The following is a 16,480-nucleotide window of genomic DNA, read 5'->3' as shown; positions in this document are numbered from 1 at the left end:
CCTATTTTCAACACACAATGCCGGGGGTCTTCTAGCAAAGCACACAATGCCGGGGATCTCAGCGGGTCAGGCAACATTTATGGAGGGTCCAGGAAGGATAAGTGACGGGGAATCCTTCAGATTCTGGTTTACACCGAAGATAAGACACAAAATGCTGGAGTAACTCAGCGGGACACGCAGCATCTCTGGAGAGAAGGAATGGGTGACGCTTCGTGTCGAGACCCTCTTCAGACTCCAGGAGTGGGCAGGCGATGGATGCTTCGGGACCCTTCTTCAGGCTGATTGTCGGAGGGGGGGGGAGCTGGAAAAGAGGCGGGACAAAGCCTGGCAAATGGGAGGTGGATTCAGGTGAAGGCGGGTTAATTTGGCAGATTGGTGGAATAAGTGACAAAGGTTGGAGATGAAAAGGTGATAAAAGGTGTTCTCCCCCCCCCCCCCCCCCCACCCCACCTCAGTCAGTCTGAAGGATTCCCCGTCACTAGTCCATTCCCTTCACAAATTCCGACTGACCCGTTGAGTTCCTCCAGCACTGTTGCTCAAGGTTGGAGCATCTGCAATTGCCTGTGTACATTGTTTTAATTTAGTCATCCTTCCCTTCCGCCTTGACGATTCATTTGCACTTCAATATTGCCCGGGTTGTTTTCGATAACATTTAAAAACTCGAATTGCCTACATTGGTAGTTTGAATTAACAACTAGACTTCCACACATTTTGACCCACGTATTTATTCTGAATTACTCACAACCATCGCATCTTTTATTGTGAAGCGGGTACAAAGTGCCGGCACCGTTTCCCTGAACTTTCAGTGAAATACAAGCGAAACAGTGGCGCTTCCAACAGATCTGAATTGAATACGAGTGTGGTTTATTCGCCTTGGTCCCCTGCAGTAACCCAATAAGCGCAGACGAAACTTTTTTTTTTTTAAAGTCACTGAAGTATTTATTTGGAATTTCCATTTTTTTAAAACATATATGAATATATGGTTTTCCAAGTCTCCCAAAATAGTTCTTAAACAATCCGAGGGTTCCACGTGCAAACTGCACTGGGGGGATTAAGGCTGCAATGTAAAGTCTGATGTCTGAGGTCTGTTGTCCCTGGAGAGGTTTGCAGCTAGCAATGCTCTACCACCTGTCGTGTCGCCAGTTGGCAGTCTTGCTCACCCAAGAGGCGAATCCACCCCGCACGTCTGAACGGAGTAGCCGATGAATGGGGAGGGGGGAGGGAGGGAGAGAGGGAGGGATGTGGGGACGTAAAATGTGCTAAGGCGTAATCTTCCCTTTCGCACGGCACCAGGCAGCACTTTGAAGGATTTGTTTTTGTCTTTAGCTGACGTCAAGTGAGGAGGGAGAGAGAGAGAGAGAGAAAAAAACCTTAAATCAGCCCTTTAAAAAAAAAATCCACTTGAAAGTACCCTTGGAATAATGGAATCCAGCTGTTCGCTGGTAAACTACCTTTTAAAGTAATTTTTGACTAAAATTTTGTCCAGACAGAAAACTTTGGCTCTGGCAGCTGATGATAGAAGAAAAAAAACCCACAAAGGGGGACGGGGGGGGGGGGGGGGGGGGTGGTGGAAACAAAGATCGTCGACTTTATGTAGAAGACAGTTTTAAAATCCAGAAGTTTATAAAAGTTGACAGGTGTGCGTAAAGACTTGGCTGCGCCTTTAAATAAAAACTTGGGATCTGGCAATAACCCGTCTGTCATTTTTTTTTTCTCTTTTTTTTTCGCCTTTACATTAGCCATTGAGTTGATAAGTGAGATCGCTGGGTCGGGGCACGGTGGTGAGGAGAGCAGGCAGGGAGTGCTTTTGGATCGGAATGTGGAAGCCACTGTGTGATTATCTGGTGGGAATGCTGGCACATCAGAGCTACCGCTCCTCTGCCTGCTAGCTGCCGGAGAACCAGCCCCGAAGCCAGCCAGGCTGTCCACTTCGACCTGCTGCGCCCCACAGCCTCCTCAAATGTCCCTGTCATTAGTATTCCTGCTAATATCGGCTCTCGACTTCCGCCATCATGGATCGGAAGCCCAAATCAACAAGTTCCAGCCCTCCAGCAACAAGGAACCGAACGGTAAGTCTTTATATCACCCTCCCTTCCCCTCTCCTCCACTCCCTCTCTGATGTGGTTCAGTCGGAGTTTGCCCTCCCTTGACGCGCTAACTTATTTTGTTGTTGTGGCTGCACTCTCTTGCCGGTGTGGCGAGTGCCTGGCAGGTATGAGCTTCAGAGTAGCCCACTTCAGATGAAGGCAATCATGACCCTCCCCACCTCTCCCCCCTCTCCCTGCCGTACGCGGTGCCCAGGGTTTTAACCGCGGGGAATGCGAATCCCCCCAAGTGCCAGGACTCAAACGTCTCCTTGGGATACTATTTCTGTACAGCGCTCCTCCAAAACCTCTGCAGCCTCGTCGGCACCACTCTGTAACTCTGTGTATAACAATGACACGTTTTTTTTTTGGGGGGGGGGGGGAACAAAAAAGTGATCCAAAGAAAGGGTTTATGTTTTCTACTTTCTTGCGTCTGAAGTCTGCTTCCCCCCCCCCCCCCCCCCCCCACAACAAAAAAAAGCAGAGCCACGCCGCTTGTAAACGCGATGACATCTGGCACCTGCAGGCAGCCAGGGCGGCGATCAAAGAGCAAGCACTAACAAAGCTGGCCTCACAGTCAGGGAACTTGGAAGAGCCAAGTGAGAGCGATCAAAAGAATGATCCAGCCAGCGAATGAGTTGCACACTGACAGACAGCCGCCAGGTCCTTCCAAAGCCTCCCACTATCTCATCTTGAGAGCTGTGCACACATACACGAGAGCGCTGATTGTTTGATTGATTTATTCCAGCTCAGAAGGGGGGGGGGGGGGGGGCGTTCGGCCCACTGGGTCAGTAGCATGAGTCACACCGGATTCCTGAGGTCACTTTACACTTATCTGCGGGAAAAGCAACTTGTGTTTACTCGTGGAATCAAAGAGCCACTCAGATATTTCGTAGCCTTTCATTTTATAAAGGTAGATTTAAGAGCACTTCAGGAAAATTGGGTTTAACGCGACTTTTTCCCTTTTATTCAATCGCAATGGAGAATGTAAAGGTGCGCTCTCTCTCTCTCTCTCTCTCTCTCTCTCTCTCACTCTGGCCGCCCTCCTGACAAAACTAAAACTGGTGCATCAAAAGCTATGATAAATCCACTCTCCCCATTCATTACTACCTAATTATATGGCTTTGAGACTTGACAGTGTTTTAGATTACAAACTAGTCTGGATAATAATAAGGAATGGTGGCAGGCATAAGATTCCAGTGTTTTTTTTAAGTGGCCCAACCTGAGTAAGAAATGGTTTGGAACAAACCAGCGCGGGCTCGGACGAAACTAAAAATCGCGATTAGTTTAATAAGTATATAAATATGCCCCCGTGAAATTAGATTTATGGACATCATATTCTGTTTAACAATTCGCAGCTGAGATCACAGTATTACATCAAAGGATTTCATGCTTCAAAAGTCCAGCACTTGTTCAAAAAGTAAAACCGTGAAAAAAACGCTGAGTTATTCTGTTCTCCGTGCTGATCACATCATGAAATGATTTTCTTTCTTAAATGTGATGATAATAGCATGTTAGGTGTAATCCAGGTAAATGGTGGTTAGTCAGTGTACAGCAGCGGCTCTAAACAGCATCAGCTGATGTTGTGCCCGGGTACAGTGCTGGACTACTGCAGTAATATGAATCAGACTGTGAAATTTACTGGAGTAGATCATTACAAAGTAGATTCAGACACTACTACTTTACATGCTTGTGTCTGTATTTTTATAGTGTGATTTTGTTTTTAAGTGTATTGAGCCATATTTGGTAAGGTTCCAAATTGTGCTGTCTGCCAATCAGCTTTTTGATGTCTACAATATATCAGAGTTCCAGGTGTGTGTGTGTTGAAAAGTGAACGTCTAAGGGTGCAATAGGCCATCATCTCAGCTGCTGGTCTCACCATTGACTGCAGCATTGGAGCACTGATCAACAGTCAAGACCAGCCGGATGCATTTCGCATTTGGCTTCTCAGCTTAATAGGAAAAAATAAGTGCTTGTGTTATTTTACATCCATGCCTTTAACCTAATGTTTTTATTTTAATGGCATATTTAGTCATAGAGTATGGAAACAGGCCCTTCGGCCCAACTTACCCACACCAACCAACATGTCCAAGCCACACAAGTCCCAACTGCCTGGGTTTCGTCCATATCCCTCCAAACCTGTCCCATCCATGTACCTGTCTGTTTCTTAAATGTTGGGATAGTCCCTGCCTCAGCTTGTTCCATACACCCACTACTAACTACCCTTTGTGTGAAAAAGTTACCCCTCAGATTCCTATTAAATGATTTCACCTTAAACCTGTGCCCTCTGGTTCTTGATTCACCTACAAGAGAATCTGTGCATCTACCCGACCCATTCCTCTCATGATTTTATACATCTCTATAAGATCCCCCCTCATCCTCCTGTGCTCCAAGGAATAGAGCCCCAACCGGCTCAGCCTCTGCCTATAGCTCAGACCCTCTCGTCTGGCAACATCCTCATAAATCTTCTTTGTACCCTTGTATTTAAAAATGTTTTTATTAGCTTTCCAGCATTTCTATCAGCCAGGGTACTTGAAACTGTTTTGAAGTTGTGAGTAGTTGATGGGCTGCCAAAGGCGCCATGATGTCCCTAGTCATCGCAGTGTGGCGGTGCCCGGGGGCTAGGCCACTCCCTTGGTCATTCCCCTCGGCACTGAGTGGACAGGGGGGATTAGGTCACTCCCTGGGTCATTCCCCTGGAGACAGAGTGGTCTGGTGCTACGGGGTTTGCTGGAAGGGGTTATTGTTTTGACTCGTGGGGATGACTGAGTGAGTTTATGTTCGTTACGGCATTAAAGTTATTGTTACTTCTTACCTGGTGTCTGGCCTGATTCCTGTCGCGTCCAGACCCACTACAGCAGGACCATTTCTGCACCACCTGCTGTAGGAGTTGAGAAGCAGAGGACAAATTGTATCCATCATTTGTATCAGATTAGTACATGCATGGGGTGTCATGGGAGTCAATTATCGGCAACCAGACATTAATTGTTTAGTTTAGCTCATTGTACAGTGAAAAGTTTTTGTTGCGTGATAACCAGTCAGCGGAAAGACAATACATGATTACAATTGATCCATCCACAGACTATAGATACATGATAAAGGGAATAATGCAAATAACGTTTAGTACAAAATAAAGCCAGTAAAGTCTGATCAGAGAGTCCAAGGGTCTCCAATGAGGTAGATAGTAGTTCAGGACTGCTCTCCAGTTGTTGGTAGATTGGTTCAGTTGCCTGATAACAGCTGGGAAGAAACTGTCCCTGAATCTGGAGAATGCATCTGCCCATTGTATTTAAAATATAAAAATAATGCAAACATAAACAGAGACTATTGAAATTGCCAAGCTGGTCAATGAGCGAAGCAAAAGATAAAAAACAAATAGTCAATGGCTCCAAATGGAAATGCATTCTACCCGATAAACTGTTAGCAAAAATCAAAATATTGGCATATCATTTTTTTAAGTGATATAATAACTTTTCTTTCTCTAATTTTCTCCCCCATTGTTATATGGATCTAATGCCCGCAGTTTATGAAGTAATGTATTGTATTTACAGGTATATAATACCTTTAACAGAGTTAAATTGCATCAAGTCTTCACAGGAGCATTTATCAAAGATTGGCAAGGAGTCAAATAAAATAACCACATGAAACATGACCGAAAAGTTGCCAGAGGAAATAGGTTTTAATAATCAACCAGGACATTGAGAGGGGTAGAGCTGTCTAAGGAACAGGTATTAAATACAAGTAATTTGGGAGTCTGTATGCATGAAGCACAGAAAGTCAGCAGGTAATAGGAAAGACAATGGAAAATTGGCCTTATTTCAAGGGATTTGGAAGATAAAATTAGGGGTCTTATTACAGCCACACAAGGTGCTAGTGAGACTCTATCTAGAGTAGTACAAATTATTTGTTCCAACTATTTAGGGAAAAAGTCCCTTCAGCCCAACTCAGCCATGACAACCAATATGCCCATCTACATTCATCTCATTTGACCCATATCCCTCAACCTTTCCTATTCGTGTACCTGTCCAAATTTGTTTTAAATTTTGTTACAGTACCTGCCTCAAATATTTCCTTGGGCAGCTGACTCCATATACGTACCATGCACAAGTCGGCAGATAATGGGGGTAAAAGCGTGCCCAACATCGTCCTCACCCTGATGGCCACCTTCGTGTGTGGCTGCATCAGGTGGAGCGTAGAGCCAAGGCACGTGGGCACCAAGTGTCACTACCTGTTGAGGTTCTACCTGTCCCCGGTGTTGCGAAGGATGGGCCTGGCGCAGATGCTACGCAATGTGTCGGTCAGCTGGACATTGCCGCACCTTCTGTCGTTCGTGGAAAGGTTCTTCTGGACCAACACATTTGACCACAAGTCCATTGGGCAGTGGTCAGCATGGAACGTCCTGCAGGCACTGCAGGGGAATGACTCCATGGATCCTGTGGCGTGGTTCCCAGAGCAGACTGCCCAGCTTGTCTGGCAAAATGCCTCATTGCCAGAACTCACCAACAAGCACCAAGACCTGGCTTGGCTGGCGGTGAGGGGAGCCCTCTCAGTCAGATCCTTCCTGCACCGCCGGAACCTCACTACCAGCGCACGCTGCCCTCGGGACGGCTGCTATGGAGACGAGATGGTTGCCCACCTCTTCGCAGAGTGTGGAGTTGCAAAGAGAGTCTGGAGAAGTTTGCAAGGGTCCCTGTCACGTTTTATTCCGAGCAGCTCCATCTCAGAGGACTCTGTGCTTTACGGACTATTCCCAGGGACACATTCAGAGACTGACATCGAGTGCTGCTGGAGGGTCATCAACTCGGTGAAAGAAGCTCTTTGGTGACGAGCTTTGTTGACCTCCCAGCGGAGCGAGCTGTCCGTCGGGGAATGTTGCCGACTGGCCTGCTGCAGACTGCAGGAGTACATGTTGAGAGATGCACTGAAGCTTGGTGCAGCCAACGCCAAGGCTCTGTGGGGGAGGGCCACAGTCTAGGGTCCTTCCGCTGCTGGACATGGGGGGCAGGGTGTGGTGGAGACACCCCTCAAAATAAGGGAAGGGATGCCACGCCAGTGGGCCACATGAGTGGCAAGGTGGGGGGAAATTTTGTGTAATGGTGTATTGAATATATGTATTGAATGTATATATAGCCTCCGAGAATGTCGGAGTTTTGTAAGAAACACGTTTTGTATCTATTTCTCGATTATAGTATATTTTGAAATTTAAAAAAAAATACCATGCTCTGTGTGGAAAAATAAACTGCCCTACAGGTTTCTATTAAATTAGTCCCCTCCTACCTTAAACCTCCTACCTTGGATAGAGCTCTTAAGGATAGCGGAGTGAGGGGGTATGGGGAGAAGGCAGGAACGGGGTACTGATTGAGAGTGATCAGCCATGATCGCATTGAATGGCGGTGCTGGCTCGAAGGGCTGAATGGCCTACTCCTGCACCTATTGTCTATTGTCTATTGTCTATGCCCTGTAATTCTTGATTCCCCAACCGTGGAAAAAGGCTGTGTGCAATCATCCTCTCTATGTCCTTCATGATTTTATATACTCCCGTAATATTACCTCCCAGTCTCCTACACTCCAAGGAAAAATGTTCTAGCCTACGTAACCTCTCCTTATGACTCAGGCCCTTGGGTCCGAGAAATTGGCAAGACCAAACATAGACTTGGTGACCATTTCGCTGAACACTTGCACTCGGTCTGCGAAGGTCTACTGTAACTCCCGGATGCTAACCACTTTAACTCCCCTTTCAATTCCCACGCTAACACTTATGTCCTGGGCCTGTTCCACTGTCAGAGTGATGCCTCAAGTAAACTGGAGGAACAGCACCTCATATTCCACAACGATGTGAACAATGAATTTTCCGATTTTATGTACCCCCCTCCCCCAAACCCACCCCTCCCCCAACCATACCCCCTTGCTTTCTCCCCTCCTGCCTTTTTCTTTCAATCCCTTTCTTCAAAACCACTGTGCTCTGCCTGGATTCCCACCTCCTTTTATTGATTAGTAAGGGTGTGAGGGGTTATGGGGAGAAGGCAGGAGAATGGGGTTGAGAGGGAAAGATAGATCAGCCATGATTTAATGGCGGAGTAGACGAAGGACTGAATGACCTTGTGCTACTCTTATAACTTTTGAACTTCTCCCCTCCAACTCTCCTACCTCCCCCCCCCACCTCCGCTACTTGCCTCCCTCTGACTTCACAATCCGCAACTCTTCTAACCTGTATTAAGCCTTCTGCTTTTATTTTGACATTTGTACCAAGCATCTGCCGATCAAACAGCCCCCTCGCCTATGTTCACCTAGGAGGCCAGTTCGTTGGATGCTTTCAAGAGAGAGCTGGATAGAGCTCTTAAGGATAGCGGAGTGAGGGGGTATGGGGAGAAGGCAGGAACGGGGTACTGATTGAGAGTGATCAGCCATGATCGCATTGAATGGCGGTGCTGGCTCGAAGGGCTGAATGGCCTCCTCCTGCACCTATTGTCTATTGTCTATCTGCCATGCCTTGTTCTGCTTTTCCAGCTATCTTCTTCCCATCCCAGCAATCAGTCTGAAGAAGAGTCTCGACCCGAAATGTCACCTATCCATGTTCTCCAGAGATGCTGCCTGACTTGCTGAGTTGCTCCAGCATTTTGTGTCCTTTTGTGTATTAAAAAGCATCTGCAGTTCTTTGTTTCAACATCCTTACATATCCATTCTGCACTCTTTCCAGCTTAATGGAATCTTTCCCATAGCAGGGTGACCAAAACTGAACACAATACTACATATTGTTTCATTGGAGGCAGTTCAAGAAGGTAGGTTTATCTTGGGTATGCAGGCATTGTCCTTTGAAGAGACGTTAAACAGTTGGGGATCCTACTCTTCATAAGTTCATAAGTCATAGATGCAGATTTAGGCCATTCGGCCCATCAAGTCTACTCCGTCATTCAATCATGGCTGATCTATCTTTCCCTCCCAACCGCATTCTCTCGCCTTCTCCCAATAACTCCTGACACCCGTACCAATCAACAATCTGTCAATCTCTGCCTTAAAATATCCGTTGACTGCCTCCAGCTGTCTGTGGCAATGAATTCCACAGATTCGCCACCTTCCTTTGGAGATTGAAAGGATGAGGCAATCTGATTGAAACATTTAAGATTCTTTGGGAGCTGGACAGAGGAAATTCTGAGAGGTTGTTTTCTCTCATGGACCACAGAGCATGGCCTCAGAGTAAGATGTAATACTTCCTTATCGCCCACTTAACACTGCGATAAGGAAGTATTTTGTCTTTCAGGGGTGTGAGTCTTCAGAACGTCTTGCCACCACATCATGGGGACAGAATCCTACTTTATATTTAAGCCTGAATTAAGTAGAATTATGATAATGAGAATCAATGATTGTGGGGAGAGGGCAGGAGGAAAACTTGAGGGGATATTAGATTAGCCATGATTATATTGAGGGCTAAGCAGATTCAAAAGTCTGATTATCTTTTACCTGTTCTCACTAATTGTTGGCTTGGGAAGCACTTTCAGTAGGAAAGCATGGATGCCAATAATAGCAACATGTATTTATCGATTTCTTCAATGCAGTTTAAATATCCCATTACTTCGCAGGAGTTTCAACAATTGTCAGTTGAATCAATGATCTAAGATAGGTGGTGAGGAACTGTTTTGTGGAATATGCGGACGCAGAGGTTTTTATGGAGGCGTTTGAGGACAGCTGAAGTCAAAGCTAGCCATGGAAGACTGAAGCAAACAGAGAAGCACTTGGTCAAAATTGGAAGGTACAATTATCAAAGGATTCCAGAGTTGTGTGAACAGAGAGAGAGATAGGGGTGGTAATCTGTGAAAGGATTTGCATATGATTACAAGTTTAATGTGGGAGAACATGGTGGATGAGGAAGGTAGTTGAACACAGGGCTTTGGCACCAAGGATGCACAGTTCCACCACATCCCACGTCAGTTATAATTGAAATTCTAATTCCTGACTAGTTTCTACCGAACTCAACTACCCCATACCTTCAGGCACCATCTCTAGAGACGATGGATAGGTGATATTTCAGGTCAGGACACTTCTTCAGATTGATTGTGGGGGAGGGAGTGCGTGGGGGGGGGGGGGGGGGGGGAAGAAAGCTTGAAGAGAGGAGGTGTGTAGGAAGGAACTGCAGATGCTGGTTTACACCAAAAATAGACACAAAATGCTGGATAACTCAGCGGGGCATACGGTACCTCTGGTTAGAAGGATTGGTCTTCCTCAGTCTGAAGAAGGGTCTCGACCCGAAACGTCACTCATTCCTTCTATCCAGAGATGCTGTCTGCCCCAATGAGTTACTCCAGCATTTTGTGTCTATCTTTGGACGAGAGGTGGGGCAGTTCAAAGCCTGGCAAGGAAATAGGTTTATAAGGTATGGCCGGGGAGGGATAGAAAAGATGGAAGGTGTATCTTTGAAAATACAATGAACTTACCCTTTCTGTTTTAAGATTTTCTAATGTGCTTTTATCTCACAGTTCTGCACTTTTAGCATTGCATCTTTTTCAGTCAATCAATGGTCCATTTGAGTCATAGATTGACACAGCGTGGAAACAGGCTCTTCGGCCCAACGCCCAAACCTGTCCTTCCGTGTACCTGTCTAATTGTTTCTTGCGTTGGCATAGTCCCAGCCTGAACTACACAAGGCAAGAGACAGTGCATCATTATACACCTCAGATGACTTTTATTCACCTGCTCCATCCACCTTCTATTAGCTGCTAAGTCTTTTGTAGCCTTAGGCTTTTATTTTGTTTGAACTGCTTCTGTGCCATGTTGTATTCTTGCTTCTTAAATTTTCTTCATCATCAGTATTTATTCTGTTTTTCTCTGCAAACCATCTTTTAACTTTTTTTTTAAATGCCTGCATGTCCCTTGACTTGAGGATTGACAGAAATTTTGTTATCAATTTTGTCCCACCTACCTATATTTGGGCCATAACCCTCTAAACTTGTCCTATCCATGTACCTGTCTAAATGTTTCTTAAATGTTGCGATAGTACCTGCCTCAACTACCTCCTCCAGCAGCTCATTCCATACACCCACCACCCTATGTTTAAAAAAGTTAGCCCTCAGATTCCGATTAAATTCTTATCAGCCCTCAGATTCCGATTAAATCTTCCCCCCCTCAAATGTAACCTATGTCCTCTGGTTCTCGTTTCCCCTACTCTGTGCGCCTACCCGATCTATTCTCACATGATTTTGTACACCTCTTAAGATCACCCCTCATCCTCCTGCGCTCCAAGGAGTAGAATCCTAGCCTGCTCAACCTCTCCCTGTAACTTTGGCCCTTGAATCCTGGCAACATCCTCGTGAATCTTTCAGCACCCTTTCCAGCTTATTTTGGAATGTATCTCAATCCATGTTGCAAAATGGATGGTGTGCTTTCCTTCCCTTCTTAACTTGTTATTTTCTGATGCTATCAATTTTTGGTGGAATGAAGTAACAAAAACACCTGGAAAGTCATTATACAAAATGATATCAAACATTCATATAGAGAAGATAGACGCAAATGCAAGAGTAACTCAGCGAGACAGGCAGCATCTCTAGAGAGAAGGAACGGGTGACGTTTTGGGTTGAAACCCTTGTTCAGACTATAGATAAATTAGCTTCCTTGAAGTAGTGGTACACACTTCTCTGTGCAACTATTCTGGCAGGATTGGACACTTCACCGAATCTGCACTGGATTAAGGAAGCACCTTTATTACAATAATCTCAGTTTTATTTCTCCATTATTTATGATGAGGTGGAAATAAAGTAATAATATATACATAGTCAAATTTGTAGCTTTCTAATGATCGCCCATTTAGGAACACTTTTGTCGGTGAGAAGGTCGGGTATACTTCAGGAATTACCTTAGAAAAAATAAATCTTTTATGAGTTTAAGTGTTAGTTTAAGAGTTCTGTAAAGATGTCTCAGTTGGAGGTTTCATTGAAAAGCTTCAATTATAGTGCTTTAAATGAAGAAAGATTTGGATTTATTTGTTGCTTCTCGCATCCTTAAGGTAATTGCAAAACACGTCCCCACAAACAAATTATATTTGAAATGGAAACTTATGTAAGCTTAACATGTTGACTGAATCTATATATATATATACTAGCAATTGCATTTTTTAAAGTTGCTCTTATTGACTGATTGCTTGGGTGCATTGTGCAAACCCGCTGTGGAGGAAGAAACAGCACATGCTGTTTTAAACCAAAGATGGACAGAAAAGCTGGAGTAAATCAGCGGGACAGGCAGTATCTCTGGAGAGAAGGAATGGGTGACGTTTCGGGTCAAGACCCTTCTTCTGAAGAAGGAGTATTAATATTAATGAGAATTAAGGAGAATTAGTATTAATGCCACAGTATTTCTCTGGAGATAAGGAATGGGTGACGTTTCGGGTCAAGACCCTTCTAATTTCAAGGAAGGGATTGCAGAATAAATGTCACAGCAAATCACAGTGGGAGGAAAAAAGTAAACAGATATAGGGTGCATTCCAAACAATTGAATAAAACAGCAATATGTCAACACTAAATGGTACAAAGGGCTTTTGTATATGATCTGAGAGAACTGTATGGTTTAAGAATTTCAATTCTTGACGCATCTAAAATTTCTTTTTTTTGTACTGTACTTTAATGCTTTATACATGCAGAATATTTCTTTAATTCAAGAGCAATGACTGGCATGATGCTTATAGGCGCCATGCTTACAGCTGCTGAGTGTGAACATTCCCAGGTGATTTCCCCCCTGCTTCTCTGTGGAAAACATCCAGGTTTCCACTCCCTGATTATACATCACGGCACGACTGAAAGCCTGAAACATGCTACCTGTGGGAAATCGCAGCTCAGATGTTGTGTCTATCATTGTGTGGCATGCAGAGTTTCCAGTGTAAAATACTGCACCACTTGAATTCTTTGAAATCTAATCTTTCAAATTAAATTTTTTTGACGTCGCTCACAAAAAAAAAATCAACTTAAAAAAAATTAGTCACAGGATGTGGACATTGCAAGTAAGGCCTGTTTTACTGCCCAATACTATTTGCCCTTGACAAGGCAGTGGTGATCACCATTATTGTACTGTTGCCTTTCATATGGTGACGTCACAGTACATTAGGCAGGAAATTCCAGGATTTTGACCTAACAATCATGAACGAACGGAAATATATTTCCATGTCACTCTGCCGTGAAACTCAGAACAAAATTGAAGGAATTGGCATCACAACATTTCTGCTGCCCTTGAACTTTATAAAGTAGTTGGGAGCTTTATGGAGGAAATCTGGTCACTTATTGCAGTGTATTTTCATGTGGGAACAACACCTGTGGAGCTGGGAGTGCATATTCAATGTGAAGGGTTGTAAAAGCGGATAAGCCTCTTTGTTCTAACTTGTCAAGGATCTTTAATGTTGTTTAATCTCCACTCATCCAGGCAAGTGGAGAATATCTCATCCTCCTGGATTTGTGCTCTCTAGATGACGGAAAAGGGCTTTGGGGAATCATATGTGCATCTCGTCACAGAAAACCCAGCCCCTGATGTTTTTTCTTAACCATAATTTACCTAGCAAGTGCAGTCTGCTACTTATCAATGGTGACACACATAATGTTGTTAGTGGGAGTTTTGATGGTAATGCTATTGATGTTAGTGGTTATGCTTTTGTCATTAGAAATGAACATTGCTTGATATTTGTATGATGAATGTTACTTGACAGTTGAGCTCGGATGATATCCATGTCCTGCTGCCTGCAAGGTTTTCTTTTCCCACCATCTGAAGAGTTGCAAGATGATCTTAACATCCTCAAGTCATCAGTGACCTCCAACACTTCTGGCATTATGCTGAAGTGAAAGTCAATGATATAACAGCTCATGGTGTTTGGGCCAAGAATATTGTCCCAAGGAACACTGGAAACAATGTCTTGGGGCCGGAGTTATATGCCTCCAACAACCACAGGCATTTCCCTTTGTGCAAGTTATGAGTCCAACCAGTAGAGAGTATTCTTCCTGATTCTCATTGACATATATTTTGGCAGGGTTTGTTAAATTCTGTCACCTAACCAAAATAAATTTAGTTCCTTTGTGAAAGTTTGGACAAAGACTGCATTGAGGTCTGGAGCTTTGTGGTCCTGATGGCACTCGATATTATACCTGTGATACTATATATTACAGGAAATGTGCGTTTTAACCTTCATATTTATGAATCTATCCAAATACTTTACCGTGCATTTTCCATAGTAAGTAGTCTTCTTTCATTCGTGTCCATCATTCAAGTGTGTACCATCGTTTACTGTACAAGTGAGGCTCCCACTGATAGTAGGTAGTAAGTAACTAAGTAATTAATTTATTAGCCAAGTATGTAAAAACATACAAGGATAGTTTTTACTCTTGATTTCAGTTGGTAGAGCATACAAGGATGCTCTACCAACTGAAATCAGTTCTTCGTTAGTCCTTCTTTAGTGTAGTTTAGTTTAGAGATACAGCATGCAACCAATCCCTTCCGTGCATTGAGTCCGCACCGACGAGCAATCCCTGTACATTAATACTATCCTACACACGAGGGATAATTTTATATTTATACCAAGCCAATTAACCTACAAACCTGTACGTCTTTGGAGTGTGGGAGGAAACCGAAGATCTTGGAGGAAACCCCGTGTGGTCACGGGGAGAACGTACAATCTCCGTACAGACGGCACCTGAACTCGGGATCGAACCTGGGCCTCTGGCGCTGTAAGCGCTGTAAGGCAGCAACTCTACCGCTGTGCCACCTGGCCCGTGGCATCTGTGTTGTATATATTTAGGCTCATTATATGGCCCGTGTTGTATATATTTAGGCTCATTATGGAAAATGATGAATTTTAATAACCTAAATGAAAATATGCATAAACATAATGAAAAGCAAATGAAATTCCTATGGATAAATTCATGGCCTAATCTTGCTGCCTTCTGAAATTTGACATTTTCTCATTTTAAAAACAAATACTTCTACTCGGGAAAGTATGATTCAGTATGACAAGGGAAGTCAAGGACAGTATCAAAATAAAAGAGAAGACGTGTAACACATCAAAGATGAGCGGGAAGTCAGAGGACGGGGAAACTTTTAAAGAGCATCAGAAGGTAACTAAAAGGGCAATACAGGGAGAAAAGATGAAGTACGAAGGTAAGCTAGCCAAGAATATAAAGGAGGTTAGTAAAAGCCTCTTTAGATATGTGAAGAGGAAAAAAATAGTTAAGCCAAATGTGGATCCCTTGAAGACAGAAACAGGTGAATTTATTATGAGGATCAAGGAAATGGCAGACGAGTTGAACAGGTACTTTGGATCTGTCTTCACTAAGGAAGACACCAACAATCTCCCAGATGTACTAGGGGACAGAGGACCTAGGGTAATGGAGGAACTGAAGGAAATTCACATTAGTCAGGAAGTGGTGTTGGGTAGACTGATGGGACTGAAGGCTGATAAATCCCCAGAGCTTGATGGTCTGCATCCCAGGGTACTCAAGGAGGTGGTTCTAGAAGTCATGGGCGCATTGGTGATTATTTTCCGATGTTCTATACATTCTGGATCAGTTCCTGTAGATTGGTGGGTAGCTAATGTTATCCCACTTTTCAAGAAAGGAGGGGGAGAGAAAGCAGGGAATTATAGACCAGTTAGCCTGACATCTGTGGTGGGGAAGATGCTGGGGTTGATTATCAAAGATGTAATTGTGGCTCATTTGAAGAGCAGTAAACAGGATCGGTCCAAGTGGATTTACGAAGGGGAAATCATGCTTGACAAATCTTCTGGAATTTTTTGAGGATGTAACAAGTAAAATGAACAATTTGAGGTTATCCACTTCGGTGGCAAGAACGGGAAGTCAGATTATTATGAGAATGGTGTCAGGTTAGGAAAAGGGGAAGTACAACGAGATCTGGGTGTCTTAGTACATCAGTCACTGAAAGTAAGCATGCCGGTACAGCAGGCAGTGAAGAAAGCCAATGGAATGTTGGTCTTCATAACGCAAGGAGTTGAGTATAGGAGCAAAGAGGTCTTTCTGCAGTTGTACAGGGTCCTGGTGAGACCACACCTGGAGTATTGTATGCAGTTTTGGTCTCCTAATTTGAAGAAGTACATTCTTGCTAGTGAGGGAGTGCAGCGTAGGTTCACGGGATTCATTCCCGGGATGGCGGGACTGTCATATGTTGAAAGACTGGAGCGACTAGGCTTGTATTCACTGGAATTTAGAAGGACGAGAGGGAATCTTATAGAAACATATAAAATTCTTAAGGGATTGGACACGCTAGATGCAGGAAACATGTTCCCGATGTTGGGGGAGTCCAGAACTAGGGGCCACAGTTTAAGAATAAGGGGTAGGCCATTTAGAACTGAGATGAGGAAAAACCTTTTCACACAGAGAGTTGTGAATTTGTGGAATTCTCTGCCTCAGAGAATGGCGGGA

General features: G+C 44.1%; 1 protein-coding gene across 1 annotated transcript in view; it reads left to right on the top strand.

The window, feature by feature from the left end:
- Positions 1–1,643: 1,643 nt before the first annotated feature.
- Positions 1,644–16,480, top strand: part of pdgfc (platelet derived growth factor c) — a 247,650-nt gene continuing 232,813 nt past the window's right edge. The window contains exon 1 of the mRNA XM_078406472.1: positions 1,644–2,069. Coding sequence (XP_078262598.1) covers positions 1,961–2,069 — 109 coding nt within the window. The 5' untranslated portion in view covers positions 1,644–1,960. The remainder of the gene's footprint in view (positions 2,070–16,480) is intronic.

This window comes from Rhinoraja longicauda, chromosome 1 (genome assembly GCF_053455715.1).
Source record: "Rhinoraja longicauda isolate Sanriku21f chromosome 1, sRhiLon1.1, whole genome shotgun sequence".
NCBI classification, from domain to species: domain Eukaryota; kingdom Metazoa; phylum Chordata; class Chondrichthyes; order Rajiformes; family Arhynchobatidae; genus Rhinoraja; species Rhinoraja longicauda.
Note: the sequence above shows the minus strand (reverse complement) of the source record. Positions and strands in the feature narration are given on the sequence as shown.